Source organism: Trachemys scripta, chromosome 3 (genome assembly GCF_013100865.1).
Source record: "Trachemys scripta elegans isolate TJP31775 chromosome 3, CAS_Tse_1.0, whole genome shotgun sequence".
In the NCBI taxonomy this organism is placed as follows: domain Eukaryota; kingdom Metazoa; phylum Chordata; order Testudines; family Emydidae; genus Trachemys; species Trachemys scripta.
Window position 1 is genome coordinate 88,143,082 of NC_048300.1, and position 18,504 is coordinate 88,161,585.

An 18,504-nucleotide genomic window follows, 5' to 3' on the forward strand; every position below is an offset into this window, starting at 1 on the left:
GCAACAGCTGTGCTCTTTTGGGATGATGCAGATCGCAAAGCCCCAGACGAAATGCCTGAGAGCTGGGATAAAGCATTCTTGGCTGACGGAATCAGGCTATGGAACAGTCTTCCCGAGGAGATCAGACACATCCAGTCTGACTGTGTTTAGGAAATGTTGCAAAACTTTTGAGAAAACTATTCTACTGTGACACACAATATGAACATTCTCTTCTAATTCCAACCCCTGCCACCTTAATAAAAATACAAAACAAACAAAAAAAAAAAAGGCCAAGCAAACAAAAACCTTGCCCCAGGCAGTGTTTCAACCGCAAAAAGGAAGAAGTGCAAGAGACTCCATGAAGTCCACCAGGGACTTCGCTATTGCTATTGATTTTATGCAGAAGGCACTCAGATACTACAGCAACTGTTGGCTGTATCAAAGCCTATGGGCTTGTCTACACTTGAAGCGCTACAGCAGTGCTGTTTCAGTGTAGACACGACTTATGCCAAAGGCAGGGATTCTGCATCGTCAGAGGTAATCCACCTCCCCAAGAGGTGGTAGCTAGGTCGATGGGAGAATTCTTCCGTCAACCTACCACTGTCTACACGGGGACTTCGGTCGGCTTAACTATGGCAATGTCTACAGTAGAAATCTTATAGTGGCATAGCTGCACCGCTATAAGGTCTCCCGTGTAGCTGCTGTATGTCGGCAGGAGAGCATCTCCCGAGTGTTGCCCACACCGGTGCGTCTGTTCGTGAAACTTATATCGATCAGGGTGTGTGTTTTTTTCACACTCCTGACCAACAAAAGTTTTAGCGACAAAAGTGCTAGTGTAGATATAGCCTTAGTCACTCAGGGATGCGGATTTTTCATGTCCCCTGGGTGACATAGCTGGGCTGATCTAATTTTCTAGCGTAGACTAGCCCTAAAATAGATGGATAAGACAATAGCACTAGCAGGACCTTCTCTGTGTGGCTGCTTCAGGCAGAGAGGGGAGAGAGTATCTTTATCCTTTCCAATGAGGAAAAAATGGTAAAGGGTGAGGAATAGGACAAGTCATCACTGACTGCTGGTGATGAACTGACTGGGGGAGAAAAGTGTGTGACTGAACTGGAGGAAGAGAGGAGGACATGTATGAGAGTAGGAGAGGGAAGAGAAGAGATTAAAGCTCAAACTAGGAGGGGAATCAGGCAAACATATAATACTTCAAAATGTAGAACCTTCCCATCTGCAAGAGTATTGGGGAAGATTTCCTCTCCCAACAAATTAAATGGAACCCCTGAGTTTATATATGTCGGCTACAGCATGGAACTAACACATTTATTTTGGTGTCAAACAAATATTCAGATTTCCTCCTTTCTCTGTTAAAAACTTAAAAAAACATTTTGCAGTTCTAGCATAGAAAAGAAAGGAAGCAGAGGAGGTGGGGTGGGAGTGAAGGAGGGACGACACTAAAACTTCACTGAGGACAAGCAGAAAAATTAAAAGATAAACAACCATGGAAATTTAACCTTTACAGTGCACTGTTTTAAAGGTCACAGTATCATTTCCAGGGATGCCTGGAATTATCAATTTTCATGAGTATCAAGTGTGAAAGAAATCAAGAAAATAGGAAAATGAACATCCAAAATTTGACATTTACTTGCCGTTTGCTGTATTACCAAGTGGCGCTGCTTTAGATAACAGAGAAGGTCCTGAAGCTACTGTAGAATAGAATACTGTGGTGGGCTTGATTCTCATCTCACTCACATGAGTATTAATTAGGCATAACGCTACTGAACTCGATGAGGTTACGCAAGAATAAATCTGGTGTGAGATCAGAATCCAGTCCTGTACATACATGTCTGTGTGTGTAACAAAAATACAGTCCATTCCCTCTAAGTCCTTATCACATAAGTGCATAGTCTGTTCATGTCCTTAGTAATCACCTGGTCACAGTCTCGTTCCCTTGGACCTCATGTAATCCCAGTCCCTTTATGTGGATAGAGTATTATGTTGAAGTGCATACTGAAAGCTACCCTCATCTGCACACTGTCTCTGGATAATGCATACAAATATGCACAGCATCAGCTAAATGTGCAAACATGGGGGTTGAGTGGAAAACGTCAGATTACACAACAGCACTCATATAGTGTCAGTTTTCGGTTACTAGAAAAACCATTTGCCTACAGTAAAGATTTTTAACTCAAGTTAACTGATTTCTAGCTAACCTGAATTAGCTAACATATTTGTACATGCTAGCCTTGGCACTCCACAAACATGTGTACCCTGGAACATACAAATGTGATAGCTAATTCGAATTAGCTGGCAATCAATTAACTTGAGTTAAAAACTCAAGGGTGACCAGAGTTTAACCAATGAAACGGAGGTGAAGGACCCCATGGAGAGGATAGTTTAGTCAGGGAATAAAGCATAGGACTTGGAGCTGGTAGATCTGCTGCTAGTTTGTTTCCACTGACCTCAAGCAAATCATTTAATCCCTGTTCCTCAGTTTCCTCAGCTTCAAAAAGGGAATATGAAATGATCTGCCTCACTAGGGTGGTGTTGCGATAATTAATTCATTACATTTTGCAAAGTACTTTGGGATTCCAGTCCTATGATTCTATGATTGTATTTCCACAGAGCTTGCTTATAAAGTATTTTTTTTATTATTATTATAATATCCCATTAACAATTCCCTAGTGAGCTTCGCATGGACTGTTATTTTTTGCATGGATTTATATTCCAAATTTATGTCACAGGCACCTAGAGCCTGGATCTGACAATTTTTAAGGAATTATAAAGCACATAAATAAAATGATCCAATCCTGATAAAATGCAACTTCTATTTGCACAAGGTAATCTGTCCCCATCCTCTCTCTCAGTGCTATATGACAGACATATTAATTATAAAGTGGATGAACATTGTGGAAGAAGAGACTACGCAAGTAAGGACATGAGTTGAATAATGAAAGAGCCATTGGATATACTACAAATGAAAACCAAAGGGCTACCTCAGTGCCCACTATAATTGACACCATGACCAACATATTATGTTGAATTAGGAAAGCAGTAATGGAGAATTTTACATCTGACTTTTTCAAAGCTCAGTAAGGTGTATTCTGTGGTTCAAAAAAATCTTTTTATTTTTATTTTTAAAGGAGATTGATTGCTTCAGGCCCTCGTCTCTCTCAGCTTTATTTTCAAAAATTGGTGGGTCCATTTACTCATTCAAAGATGTAAATGCAAATGCACAACTAATGCATAATTCACAGACAGAGTCACTTTTATTGCTTGGGCAAACTGGACAACTGCAAGTTCTAATGACCAGTTAGATAAGTAACTCACATGCCTTGTCCCAGTTCACTTGAATCACTGAGATAATTGCACAAACACATTAGGTGCATAACAGCACAGTCCCTTTTTGCATGCATAATTGCACAGGGCTAATTTTGAAATGAGGCCCCAAATGTTTCCGTATACCAGGAGTGAAATGGCCGCGGATGACACAGTAATTTAGAATTCACATTGTCCAATGCTTTTGTCTAGTGCAGGGGTCGGCAATGTTTGGCACGCGGCTCGCCAGGGTAAGCACCCTGGTGGGCCAGTTTATTTACCTGCTGATGCGGCAGGTTTGGCCGATCACGGCCCCCACTCACCGCGGTTCGCCGTCCCGGGCCAATGGGGGTGGCAAGAAGCGGCGCGGGCAAGGGATGTGCTGGCCGCGGCTTCCCGCCGCCCCCATTGGCCCGGGACGGTGAACCGCGGCCACTGAGCACCACGATAGGTCGAACCTGCCGCGTCAGCAGGTAAATAAACTGGCCTGGCCCGCCAGGGTGCTTACCCTGGCGAGCTGCGTGCCAAACGTTGCCGATCCCGGGTCTAGTGCATGAGACCTTTTGAGGTAAATGTTCATAATATTTAGATGGGCTCTTAGTCTCAGTTCTGAGGGAAACTGTTCTTACAATGTGCTCATTCTATTGTTTGTGTTGATTTTTAGATGTGTTATTTCATAAAACATGAATATAGGTATTAATTTCCCTTCTGTAAGTGCCATTACCTGCTGATCATCAGGAGTCCATATGCCACAAGTGATCTGACTCTCCAAGTTAATCTCCGAAGACCAATGTCTCTGTCCACTGACTGAACCAACCAGCACAAATCCATCCCTATAGGAGATGAGTGCTTGAGTTCCATCATGGCTCCATGTAAAGTCGCTCACCTTAACATATACATAGATAAGAGATTAGACATTAATCATGCAATAATTTCCAAGTTATTATAATTAAGGCACCATTGTACAGCACCAAATGAGGATAGTTTAGCCAAAGGGCTACACAGTTAGAAGTGTGGTACGGATTTGTATGAAATTTTGGTAAAATGTTAAATGTGCTAATTTCTTCTATTATAGCAGTTTTGTGGTTTCATGGATGTTTCCCGACAATGAATAAGCAACAATATCAATACTTAGCATTTGCATGCTACCTTTCATCTCAAGATCTCAAAGTGCTTTTCAAATGTTAAGTTAGCCCTGCAAGTATTACTATACCCATTTTATATATGATTTATTATGGAGAAGTTTAACATGGAATTAATATACGGTGTCATAAAACTTGCTTAGAATAGCGCATTTTTATCACATGGCAATGGAAATCAGAAGAGTTCCTGATGGTAATTAATTGAGGGTTTAGCAATTTCATACTGTGCCACCAGTGAAAAACTCATTAATAAACTGAGAACCAGTAGCAAGAGTTTAAAAGAAAAAACTTTTTGAGATTGTTAACTAGATACAATGGGATAAAAAAGGACTATTCCTTTATCATGTTCCCTTGGAGTGAAATTCACCAGTGGGCCACTAAAGTCCCACTTAAGTCTTACTTAAGCCTTGTTTTGAAGACTTAAGTAGAGTGTGAATCTTGTCCTTGCTTTCTGCCTCATAGCAAATTTCATCCTGTTTGTAAAATCCAAGCAGCTCAGTGTGGCAGGAATTTCTATGACACTACCTGTTTAGTCATTTCAATACAGAAATGTTTTTAAAAAAGGAAGATTGCACTTTGCATTTTCATCTTTTTCATTTTGAACCTCTTATGATTTGACTGTTCTTGATTAAAGAGAAAATGTTCATACCAACCTGTGCCCCGCGATCATTCACAAGCTCCACAGACCATCTGCCTTCATATTGAATCCAAACAAAAATTCCTCCATCTGCATCGCAGGTTGCCAGTTTCTGGAATGGTTCATTCCATCTCACCAGTACAACCTAAAGAGATTCCAAACAAATGCAGCATTACCATGTCTGTATACAGTGTTAACAAGTGTTTTACAAGAGACTCAATTAACTAATACTGCAAAATAAACAATGTCACATTTAAATTCTGAATAAGATCTACAAAATAGTAATTTTCGGCATAATATCATGCAGCTCTCAAGAACAGCTGGACTCATTTTATTACAGGACTCATTTTATTATGGCTGTCAAGCAATTCAGAATTCTCCTAACTATCAGGCCTTTATGGAAGACATCAGATACCTTTGAAACTAACAAAAACATGTTGTATGTGGTAATCCAGAGTTCCACTGCAGAAAGAGTAAACAAACCTTGAAGTCCCTGTACACACAATCTGCCTTTCTCAAACCACTTTCCCCTGCCCCTCACCTCGAAGGCTACCAGATTCCCTGGGCCAAATTCTCAATTCTGCTGACTTCAGTGGAGCCAGGTCCACTTTCACCAAGGTTGAATCTAGCCCCCTGCATCAACAACCCTTTAAAAACATTCCAGACTCCCTAATTCATGAGAACTAGGAACATAATTTAACTTGAATGTTTCTTCTCTGCTACCGATTGCAGAGGGAATGAGGCTTTGGGTTCTTCCTTCTCACATTAGAGACGTTTGGATTCTTCCTACAGAACTTAGCCAAGCTAAAACCTGCCATGACTGGGGTCTCGTTTATAATTAGCATGAAGTTAAGTTAATAAATGAAGCCATTTTAGAAGCTCCAATATGCACCTGAAATGAACCATGTCATCTTAGTGCAGGGGTGGGCAAACTTTTTGGCACGAGGGCCACATCTGGGTATGGAAATTGTATGGCAGGCCATGAATGCTCACGAAATTGGAGGTTGGGGTGTAGGAGGAGGTGAGTGCTCCGGCTGGGGGTACAGGCTCTGGGGTGGGGCTGGGGATGAGGGGTTGGGGGTGCAGGAGGGTGCTCCAGGCTGGGACCGAGGGATTCGGCGGGTGAGAGGAAGATCAGGGCTGATGCAAGGGGTCGGGGCATAGGAGGGGGTCAGGGGTGCAGGCTCCGGGCAGTGCTTACCTCAAGCAGCTCCCGGAAGTAGCTGCATGTCACTCCGACTCCTACATGGAGGCACGTCCAGGCAGCTCTGCGCGCTGCCCCGTCCACAGCCGCTGCCCCTGCAGCTCCCATGGGATGCAGTTACCAGCCCATGGGAGCTGCAGAGGTAGCACTTGAGGCGAGGGCAGCGTGCAGAGCCCTCTGGCTGCCCTACGTGTAAGAGCCGGAGGGGAGACATGCCACTGCTTCCAGGAGCCGCGTGGAGCCACAGCACGCACGGAGCGAGGCAAACCCTGGACCCAGCTCCCCAGCGGGAGTTCGAGGGCCAGATTAAAACATCTGAAGGGCCGGATGAGGCCCCCGGGCCATAGTTTGCCCACCCGTCTTAGTGCCTTAAACAGAAATTAGCCTTAAAAAACATTTACCTTCTGCTCTCATCTTTCACATTTTTTTTTCTGATTTAGTTTAATTTCCAAAATGTCAGAATAATCCAACTAGGTATACATACAGACTCACCACCATATAATAGCATAATACATGAAAACTACAGACAAAAATATTAAATTGACAATTATGAGAGTGTAAATTTAGTTGTTGAATGGTCAGAGTCTAGGGTGGGTGCCTGCTGAATTGTTAGCACACATCTATCCAAATAAATAATCTTCATTTCCCAAAGAACAGGACTATGTTTCCTCAAATTCATTCGGATGTTCACTAAAATGGGATGGTACTCTTGAAGGGCCCCATTTTGCGGCTGATTCTGCACAGGAGTATCCTTGCACCCATGAAGAGCCCCACTGAAATCAGGCTCTGTACAGAGCCAGGATCAGGAGTTAAATTTGCAACATTGGGACTTAAATTTACTAGGTAAAACAAACTCCTGTACCAGTTTATGGACTGTAAAGGCCAGATCTCCAGCTGGTGTCAATCAGCATAGCTTTCCATTCCTGAAGGATCAATCTTGTAGCTACTGAAATAACCCAACAGAAATTATCTCCTGGTGCACTGTATAAGACTCTTGAGTAAAGGTTGCGGGGAGAAGTGGGTGTGGTGAACCTCTTCCTTGCTCTCAAACAGCAGAGCAGAATCCCTCCAAACACTCTGAAAAAAGCACTAGGCCATACATCCTGCTAGAGTAATAGCCTCACACCACAGCCCCAAGTGGCTTCTCTGGAGAGGGTGTCCAGCCCTGAGCTGGATAGCTCATCCAATGCTGTCAGGCACACAGACGGCTTTTCTTTAGAAGAGCAGTAAGCAGCACATTGCTCTAGGCTGCTGTGAACCATCCTCCACTCTGGGCTGGAGTTGCAGTCGAAACAGCTCTGCTGCCCCATCCCTGAGCTGCTCTAGCAGAGAAGGACCATAATACCATAGCCCCATGCCAATATTGGTATTATATGTAATATGTGTATAACATGTCTTATTATATAAATTAAACATATACAGAGCAATCACTTCATTCACATTGGGGTGAAATGCCGCAACCATGTAGGGCAGGGGTTCTCAACCTTTTTCTTTCTGAGCTTCCTCCCCTCCCCCAACACGCTATAAAAATTCCACAGCTCACAACAACTGTTTTTCTGCATACCCAGTAGATTAAAAGCCAGGGCCAGCGTTAGGGGATAGCAAGCATGGCAACTGTCCAGGGCCCCATACCACAGAGGGTCCCATGAAGCTAAATTGCTCGGGTTTCAGATTCAGCCCCGGGTGGTGGGGCTTGGGCTTTCTGTCCTGGGCCCCAGCGAGTCTAACGCCGGCCCCTCTCTGGTTTATTTTGGTGGACCACCTGAAACCTGCTCACAGCCCCGCAGGGGGCTCCAGATCCCTGGCTGAGAACCACTAATGTAGTGGAATGCACCAATAATGCTCAACAGTATTATGAAGGAAGTCAACAAAATACCTTCTCTAACCGCCTTCTCCCCAAATCTTTAGAGGTGGGGGAAGTATTTGCAGCTCCACTGATTTTAAATGGAGTTATGAGTGCTCCACACCTCTGAAAATCAGGCCCTTAATGCCTAGATAGTACTGTGACTGGACTTTTCATAGACAAGATAGACAAACTGCAAGGGGAACTTAGGTACAGGAGATAAACTAACTGCTCTAAGTATCAGGGGGTAGCCGTGATGATAATGTCAGAGTTGTTTCTGAGGAAACACTCATGATACAGTTCTGCGGTGATCTGGAAGCCTACTTTCGTCGTCTCCGACTCAAGGAATATTTTCAACGCACCACTGAACAGTGCACTGACCCACAGGAACCCTCCTACCAACACTACAAGAAGAAGAACTCTGCGTGGACTCCTCCTGACGGTCGAAATGACAGACTGGACCTCTACATAGAGTGTTTCCGCAGACGTGCACAGGCTGAAATTGTGGACAAACAACATCACTTGTCCCATAACCTCAGCCGTACAGAACGCAATGCCATCCACAGCCTCAGAAACAACTCTGACATTATCATCAAAGGAGCTGACAAAGGAGGTGCTGTAGTCATAATGAACAGATCAGATTATGAACAGGAGGCTGCCAGGCAACTCTCCAAGACCACATTCTACAGGCCACTATCCTCTGATCCCACTGAGGAATACCAAAAGAAACTACACCATCTGCTCAAGAAACTCCCAGCTACAGTACGGGAACAAATCTACATGGACACACCTGCAGAACCCCGACCAGGGGTATTCTATCTGCTACCCAAGATCCATAAACCCGGAAACCCTGGACGCCCCATCATCTCAGGCATTGGCACTCTGACAGCAGGATTATCTGGCTATTTGGACTCTCTCCTCAGACCCTATGCTACCAGCACTCCCAGCTATCTTCGAGACACCACCGACTTCCTGAGGAAACTACAATGCATTGATGTTCTTCCTGAAAACACCATCCTGGCCACCATGGATGTAGAAGCACTTTACACCAATATTCCACATGAGGATGGACTACAAGCTGTCAGGAACAGTATCCCTGATGAGGCCACAGCAAGCCTGGTGGCTGAGCTTTGTGACTTTGTCCTCACCCACAACCACTTCAGATTTGGGGACAACTTATACCTTCAAGTCAGTGGCACTGCTATGGGTACTCGCATGGCCCCACAGTATGCCAACATTTTTATGGCTGACTTAGAACAACGCTTCCTCAGCTCTCGTCCCCTAATGCCCCTCCTCTACTTGCGCTATATTGATGACATCTTCATCATATGGACCCACGGAAAGGAGGCCCTTGAAGAATTCCACCTGGACTTCAACAATTTCCACCCCACCATCAACCTCAGCCTGGACCAGTCCACACAAGAGATCCACTTCCTGGACACTACAATACAAATAATTGATGGTCACATAAACACCACCCTATACCGGAAACCTACTGACCGCTATACGTACCTACATGCCTCCAGCTTCCATCCAAGACACATCACACGATCCATTGTCTACAGCCAAGCCCTAAGATACAACCGAATTTGCTCCAACCCCTCAGACAGAGACAAACACCTACAAGATCTTTATCAAGCATTCGTAAAACTACAATACCCACCTGGGGAAGTGAGGAAACAGATTGACAGAGCAAGACGGGTACCCAGAAATCACCTACTGCAGGACAGGCCCAACAAGGACAATAACAGAACACCACTGGCCATCACATACAGCCCCCAGCTAAAACCTCTCCAGCGCATTATCCACGATCTACAACCTATCCTAGAAAATGATCCCTCACTCTCACAGACCTTGGGAGGCAGGCCAGTCCTCGCTTACAGACAACCCCCCAACCTGAAGCAAATACTCACCAGCAACTACACACCACACCACAGAAACATCAACCCAGGAACCTATCCCTGTAGCAAACCTCGTTGCCTACTCTGTCCCCATATCTACTCTGGAAACAGCATCACAGGACCCAACCACATCAGCCACACCATCAGGGGCTCATTCACCTGCACATCCACTAATGTCATATATGCCATCATGTGCCAGCAATGCCCCTCTACCATGTACATTGGCCAAACCGGACAGTCCCTCCGCAAAAGAATAAATGGACACAAATCGGACATCAGGAATGGTAACATACATAAGCCAGTAAGTGAACACTTCAATCTCCCTGGTCATTCTATTACAGATTTAAAAGTCACTATCATTGAACAAAAAAACTTCAGAAACAGACTTCAAAGAGAAACAGCAGAACTAAAATTCATTTGCAAATTCAACACCATTAATCTGGGCTTGAATAGGGACTGGGAGTGGCTGGCTCACTACAGAAGCAGCTTTTCCTCTCCTGGAATTGACACCTCCTCATCTATTATTGGGAGTGGACTACATCCACCCTGATTGAATTGGCTCTGTCAACACTGGTTCTCCACTTGTGAAGTAACTCCCTGCTCTCCATGTGTAAGTATATAATGCCTGCATCTGTAACTTTCACTCTATGCATCCGAAGAAGTGAGGTTTTTACTCACGAAAGCTTATGCCCAAATAAATCTGTTAGTCTTTAAGGTGCCACCAGACTCCTTGTTGTTTTTAACTGCTCTAACAACATTATAGTTCTTATCTAATCCCATAAAAGCCTGAGTTAAGATGTTCCTGCATTTTAAGATCACCTTGTTGTGCATGGCTCTGAGAAGAGGATATGATTTTACAGATAACACTTACTAATTGGCCTGCTGACATGAGCTAAGGGCACAGTGACAATATTTAACTTGAAATGCCCTGGCTCTTATCTATTTTCAAATGGAACCTTAGGGAAACTTGATGATTTCTCTCTCTCCCCTTCTCGTGATTATGGTATAAATGGAAGCGAAGAAGATTGGGTGGAAGCGACCCTCTAACAGAATATCTGTGCTTTCTTTGAATTTGATACACTGTCCAAGAGTTCATTTACATACAGACATTCATACAATGAGAATAATTAGATCCTCGTATACTCTAATATACATACCTCTAGTGTACCCAAACTATCCAATTTAGTAACTTTCTGGCCAAATCTCAGCCTAATGTGAGCTGCCATGATCAAAATACTAAAGAGCCTCTGACATTTAGAATCATAAACTCACTTCTATAATTACAAATGAAAGTAGGGCAATGACTTCATATGTCTGGTGGTAGCTAGCTCCAAAATAAGTCATTTTTGTGACAGCATTTTATAATCCAACTTTTTAAAAACACAGAGCAGATGTTCTCATTTCACAAGATCATGTTTAAGATGTTTCCTTCATTTAAATTTAACATCTGACCAAAGGTGCTGACTCCACAGCTGCTCAAATATCTCCAATTTCATTTTTGTCACTTACTGTATTTGGAGGAGAGATAAAGAAAGGAAGAAAGATTGCCCAAACCATTCAGATGACTTTTGAATCGGCTAAAATGCATGAAAACAAATTAAAGGTGAAACTCAACCCTGAGCAAAGAGCCCGACCAAGGCCTATATAATACACCCCACCACAAGGCATAAGCTTCATTAATAGCCCAAATTCTCAGGGTATAGCTACACTGCAATGTAAGCCCTAAGTCCTGGCTTGACTCAGGCTCAGACCCTCCACCCCAGTAGGGTCCTGGAATGCCGGGTCCAAGCCCTGAGCTAGTAAGACTTGTGTGTAGATGGAAGGTGAGCCAGGCTTGTGCCTAAGTTCAAACACTGGGCTTACGTTACAGTGTACACATACCCCCAGAGGCTCCAAGCTTGTGTTACCGTTAATAATCTCCATTGGGCTTTCTGGGCCCAGATCCTCAAAGGTATTCAGGATCTGGGCCCTTGTGTCCTCATGTAGCTACTCATAGCTAATATTTTGGGGGGGAGGGGGTTAGTAAGCTCTAATATATTCTAAATAGTGCTTGAGCCAAAGGCCAACAAAATCAATTGGAGTCTTTCCATGGACTTCAACGAGTTTCAGATCAGGCCCTTTTTGTTACGTTTCTCTACAATATGTGATGATGAATTTGTTTGAAAAGTAAAGCATTCAAAATTTTCCACAGTTTTTGTCTTCAATGTCAACTTCATTTTGTTGAATTACATTTAATTAATACAAAAGGCACTAAAAACTCTCCACAAGAACTGACTGCATTGTTATTATGATGACATGAACACAAAAGAATCAGCAAAAAGGAAAGCCTTTGAAAATCATTTTTCATACAGTATTAAGGCTTTCTTATTCTTGTGACACATCTTTTGCTTCCATATTATAAATTAAAACTCAGCACATTTATGCAAGGATTAAATGTCATTTTTTTAATTTGAAAAATCAACAACAGACACTGTGGAGCCCAAGCTCTAGTGCAAGACTTTAAACGGGTAAAGAAATATTTTGAAAGCTCCTTGTTTATCTAGATCCCAAATTTGGCTGGCAAGGGACAAAATATGCTTCCATCTTTTCTTTCTTTTCTTAAAACCAACATGTAAATATATTGTTTATTAAGGCCCTACTTAATTTGCAATATTGTGGAAATTGCGGATTCCCGCAATATTAGGCTTGCACTGGAATTTTGATTTTAATTAGCTTACTTTGCACTGTCTGAAGTTTTGCATACATTTTCAGGTTTGCAACACACACTTTTCCCCCCATTAGTAAAGTAGAATCCTATTTAGCTGAGCTGATAGTGGCTGGGGCTTGGGCTGTCAGCCCCATACACGGCAGGGCTCCCACGCATTAATGACTTTAATATAGTTGCAGCAAAATGTCTGGTTATCAAAAAATTAGCAGGGATAACATAATACTTGAGTGTTTATACTGTTTCAGCAATTTTTCTAAAACAAACAGGTCTTCTCCATCTTTTCCAAATTTCTGCAATTAATAAAGGTGCATTATTACTTCTCCGCAATTTTCTACGTCTTGTCCGCAACTCAGCCGTAATTATGTGATGATCATCCTGCAATTCAAAGTAGGGCCTTATTATTTATTAAACAAAAGAAGTGCTGTATATCAGCCGTGATTATTATTTATATTCTGATAGCACCTAGAGCTCCCAGCTGATTTGCCTGAACTCTGTTTTTGTTTTCTTGACTGTGTGTATGATCAGTGATTAACCTTGACTGCAACAGGAGGAGAAGCTCTTACCACACCAACCCAGGAGGAGGGGGACGGGAGCTGTGCTGTTTAGCCAAGCCAGAGAGAGCTGCCTTGCACCCCATACCCCTCACACACAGTCCCTTGCTTTACCCTGAGTGTGATTTCTAGCCAGATATAGCTATGAACAATGTTAAGCAGGGAAGTCTCAGCTCAGACTTTTCCAGCCAGACCACCCTGCCCACAACATAGTAGGAAAGTTACACTAATTTTGCACTTCCACTGAATGCTAAAAAGCAGCAAATTAAACTGCTCTGTTCAGTCATTCTCTGGCCTATTTATATCTGACATGGAATACTGGGGCAAGTCACCACCTAATTTGGTGCAGTATCCTTAAGAAGCACTATTTCAGATTAGTACCAGAGTAGAAATTGTATTCCTGCAAAAAGTTAATTGACGACCACTCCTGAGACATATATGTCCATTATCGTGATTTTATCAAGAGTCTTGCAATATTCCGTGTTTTCCTTAAAGCTCCAGCCTTTAGAGCCATACAAAGACAGGAAAATCTCAGTTTTTATTTAAAGAGAGAGAGAGAGAGAGAGAGAGATTCTAGCTCTCCTGGTTTTGGAGAAAAGCTTGAAAACGTGAATCTTAAAGGCTCAAAAACCAGAAGGGAAATAAAAAGAGACCAAATTTTATTATTTTTTTAAAATCTTGTGATTTTTCAGCCAAAAATATTCCATTCCATGATACTGGAATCTTTGAGGTTGGCAACACCGAAATATACTTGAAAGATATATTTTCAGTTCTACACTAGCATGCAAAGTTTATTTCAGCTACACTTTCAATAGGCTCACGCAAGTCTTGAAACATCATCATTAGTTTTACCACAGCACCCAGAGGAGCCAGCCAATTGTGTTTAGTGTGATACTAACTCATAGAAAAGAGATAGCCCCTGCTTCATGGGGCTTACTGTCTAAGGGCACCAGTTCTGCGATTTAATACATGCAGCCAGGCCCCCATCAATTTCAATGGACAGGCAGCAGGGTCCACACATATAGATCATTTTAAGACAAGTTAACTTAAGACAAGATGCAATAAACTGGTGTAACAAAAATGGAAGGAGAAAGGGGAGGCAGAACTGGGTGACAGTGATAGAAATACACCAGGGCTAAAATAGACTAGCTATGTGTATAATTTGTAGGTTTGATTTTTTTTTAAAGATATAAATAAACAAGAGACAACGACATCAGTAATCCCTGCTGGCCACCTGCCTAGCCATTATCAGTTGGCAATTTATTGTAGGCATCACAGGCAATTCAGGTCTTTAGGAGAGATGATACAGAATCATCCTTGCCTCCTACCAAATGGAAACAAATCTGGGAGAGTCGAGATGATACATACAGAGTAGACAAGGGGAGTGAGCCAATATATTTTATTGGACTGACTTCTGTTGGGGAAAGGGACAAGCTTTCACATTCCACGCAGCTCTTTTTTAGGTCTGGTATGATAAATGATACATCCAAGTTGGTCTGCATCATCCAGGTCTTAGATCTGTTTGATTATATAAGGCAAGGTGGACAACTGTCCAAATGTCCAGGGCTGGACTACTGGACTCTGACTTGTGCTGGCCAAGGCAAGCAGATCATGGTACTACTGCCCAGTTACACATTTACTGTATTTATGTTATTGCATTTATTATTGGGGGGAAAACAGCTTACATACCCTCTTCCCCATCCTCACAAAATGACTATTACCATTGAGTCAGCCTTTTTTAATGTTTAAAAACACCACAAGCTTAATCAGTTTAATATAATAAAATACTAATAGAATAAATAATAAAAAGCATGTATAGAATGTTCCACCCAAGGATCTCATAAACATTGATGAAAAGTAAATGATTTAGCGTCACAACACACCTGGAAGGTATGAAGTACTATCACCTTCATTTTACACATTGCGATACTGAGGCAACGAAGGTTAAGGCCACATTTTTCAAAAGCAGCTTCTGAGTTTGGGTGCTGAACTTGGGATACCTTGGGCCAGATTTTCACCAATGTTGAGCATCAACAGCCCCAATGTTGAGCATCAACAGCCCCAATGACTTCTAGTGAAGGTGTGAACTATCAACGGTTCTGAAAGTCTAGCCCAAGATAGCTCAGCTTTTGCACTGAAAAACAGAGCCTCCTGAAATCAGAGGCCTCTCTTGAAAATATTGGCCTAAGTGACTTGCCCAAGGCCATATAGTAATTCTGTGGCAGAGCCGGAACAAAATCCAAATCTCTTGACTGACTATCCCGAACCTTGACCATCCTTCCTCCTTTGTGAGGAGAGGAGAGAAAGGCAGGAGAGCTCCCACTGTTAGAATATTCCCCCTTGGAATCTTGCTCCATTGTATCAACGGAAGTTGATATATGATGTTTATTATATGAATTTTTATATATATAATTAATTTTGTTCAACTGAAATTATTATGAGCAATAGCCTAAACTTATTCCTCACATGACTGTATTACTCTAACTATTGCTCTTCCTCAACCCATACCCTCCCTCCTGTTTGTGGCCTTCACTCTTTCTATCGCTTCTACATGCATGAGACTGTATGCTATCCAGGGCAGGAAACATAGCTCACATTTCCAGAAGTGTCCAGTGACTATGGAAACCTCCATTTTTGGATACCCAGTTTGAGATACTGAAAGGGGCCTGGTTTTCAGAAAATGCTGAGCATCACCCCAAGAAAATCAGAGCCTTTTCCAGTGGTTCAAGTTGACCACCCAAGAACTGAGACACCAACACTTGCTAGTTGCTAAAATACGCTCTATTTGTTTCTCTGGATTCCTCATACCAAAGCATCACCAAGCAGACAATCTTGTGGAGCTTCCGTTCCTCCCATACAAATCTACTAGCCAGCAGTCTCCAGCCCTGTCTCACAAAGATCTTTTCTTAACACCTAAGAGCAAGAAGAGGGAAGCCCAGCTGGTTTTAATCCCCTTTTTGTTGGCAACTAGGTACTGCACTTTCCCCATTGCACATTCATCTTCACCACCCACTTGGGAGCACTTCCCAATATGTATGGAAAATACAAGAATGGACTAAACCACCTGTGCTAGCAGCTGAGCATTGCCCAGACCCAGCACCTAAAAAGAAAAACCAGACATTTGCAGAGGAATGGTTGACTGAACACAGCAGGCTGAAGAAAGAAATCATGAGCAGCTAGTACAATTTGTTGCTACTTCACTCTCCTGCATCGGTAACAATCCTAGGTGGAACAACAATCATTTAAAGGTACATGAAAAATAAAACAATTGTTAATTTAATTTTAGATCTGAGTTTAGTCATTTTATTATGTTAAAAAACCCAAAGAAATGTTTGAAAGAAATATATAGAAATATATAGAATTGTAACCTGAAGTTAAAGTAACTGCAATGTAAAAAGCTTTCTGTTCTAGTAAAAAGATTTTCTTGTTGCAACTGATTAAAAGAATGACAACAATTAGAGTGGGTAGAAAAATGAAAAACTAGCTTTGCAAAAAAATTTCAAAGTTGCATTCACTTTGGAGGGCTTGAAATAGATACATTTTTATATTTTTGGAAATTTTTGTGAATTTCCCCCTGAAACTTTTATTGAAAATATTATCAAAAGAGTTAAATGGTTATTATAATTTTGAGGGGGGATTACTAAAAACAGGTAAAAATTTGAAACAAATATCAAAAAAGGACACCATTTTTGTCACAAAAAACTAATTTAATCAATGGCGACAAATTTTCATGAAAATTTTCTTGTTTGACAAAAGGATTTAAAAAAAAAACAAAAAAAACACAAATTTTGACCACCTCTAATGACAATTAAAATACCAAAACCCTCATGTAGCACAGGGGAATCAAGTCCCAATACCCTTAAAGTCGGAATGTTCACCTTGTGTCAGCAGAGACCTTGCTCATTCATTGTCTAAGACTATGACCCTTCTGAAATCCTAGCTTGCTGAAGTCCTTGGGAAAAAACTCTGATTTCAGCAGGGACAGAATTTAATCCAGGAGCAGCAATCACACTGAAGCCTTTTTCTTATCATCTTGGGTACCTGTGTGCCAGTAAACCTTCGTCTTTTTTCTCAACCTCTCCTAAGGTGAAATTCCTTTCTCACCCTTTGGGTGGGTCTGTTAGCAGTTATTTGCCTCAATATTTAAAACTCACATCTAAATTATAGTTGAACTGGAATTTGACAGCTCTTACTAAAGAAAGAGAAGAAACCGATGAAAATAAGAAAAGCATTTCAATTTAATTTTGGCGATTAAACTACTTGGTCATTTTCCTTTATCCTTGGAAACAGAAATATATTACTGTTTCTTTTAGAGAAGAAAAATAAAAAGATGAGTCACCTCGTTTACAAGTATGATCAAGAAAGCAGATAGAACTGCCTGAAAGTGCTGTGCTCCCTACTCAAATATTATAAACACACAAATCTAACATGACTTTGCAAAATGCAATATAAAGACTTCTAGATAAATCATTAATAATGATTGTGCACAAAGCTAAGTAGGCGATGCAGTTTGGAAGTACAATACTGATAACTGTACATATCATTACTTCTAGGCAGCATGGAAAGCACAATACAAGGGATTAAAAGGCAATGATGGTCTTCCTCTGTGTTTGTGCTGTGAACATACAACCTCACCATTCATCTTAGATCCTACACAACCATTGCTGCTCCAGTCATGGACCCTGTCCCTAACATGTTATGAGGAGAGAAAGCAGATGTGATTGTTGGAACTTCATATAGTCCCCTATGTGCTTCCAATACCAGACTGCTGTTACTCCCATCTATCGACAGTGGAGAATAAACTCTTCTCCCCCACAATCCTCCATCACCTAGAACAGCCTCTATTCCTTTCTCTACCTACTTGATCAACTCTCTTCAAATCAATGTTCACCTCTCCTCCTCAGCCTAGCATTCAATCCTTCAATCTAATAAAACATTCCTATTCTATTTTGTTAGCCTCCCAATTTCCCTGTTCTCTTTCCCCCCAAAGCTCCCAGGTAAAACACACAACTATTTATCTTTATCATACCCTTGCTTTACAACATACAGTAGTTTGCATTTAATGCTTGTACTATGGACTAATCAAATATGAAGCGGTTAATAAGACTTTTGTATGAAAGATGCTATGTACAAATATACTGCAAACAGGAACCATAGTTACTTCCTCTCCCCTTCTCTTGTCCCACCAGCCCGTATTTACACATAAACTATGCTCCATGACT

The 18,504-nt window shown here is 41.9% G+C and overlaps 1 protein-coding gene across 2 annotated transcripts in view; it reads right to left on the reverse strand.

The window, feature by feature from the left end:
* Nucleotides 1–18,504, reverse strand: part of TULP4 (TUB like protein 4) — a 259,023-nt gene that overhangs the window by 78,609 nt on the left and 161,910 nt on the right. For both annotated transcript variants that reach the window (XR_004645086.1, XM_034765310.1), the window contains exons 3-4: nt 5,093–5,221; nt 4,022–4,183 (exon numbers count right to left, since the gene is read on the reverse strand). Coding sequence is in view for 1 of the 2 variants with exons in the window: in XM_034765310.1 (XP_034621201.1) it covers nt 4,022–4,183; nt 5,093–5,221 (291 nt within the window). In the remaining variant the exon portion in view is untranslated. The remainder of the gene's footprint in view (nt 1–4,021; nt 4,184–5,092; nt 5,222–18,504) is intronic.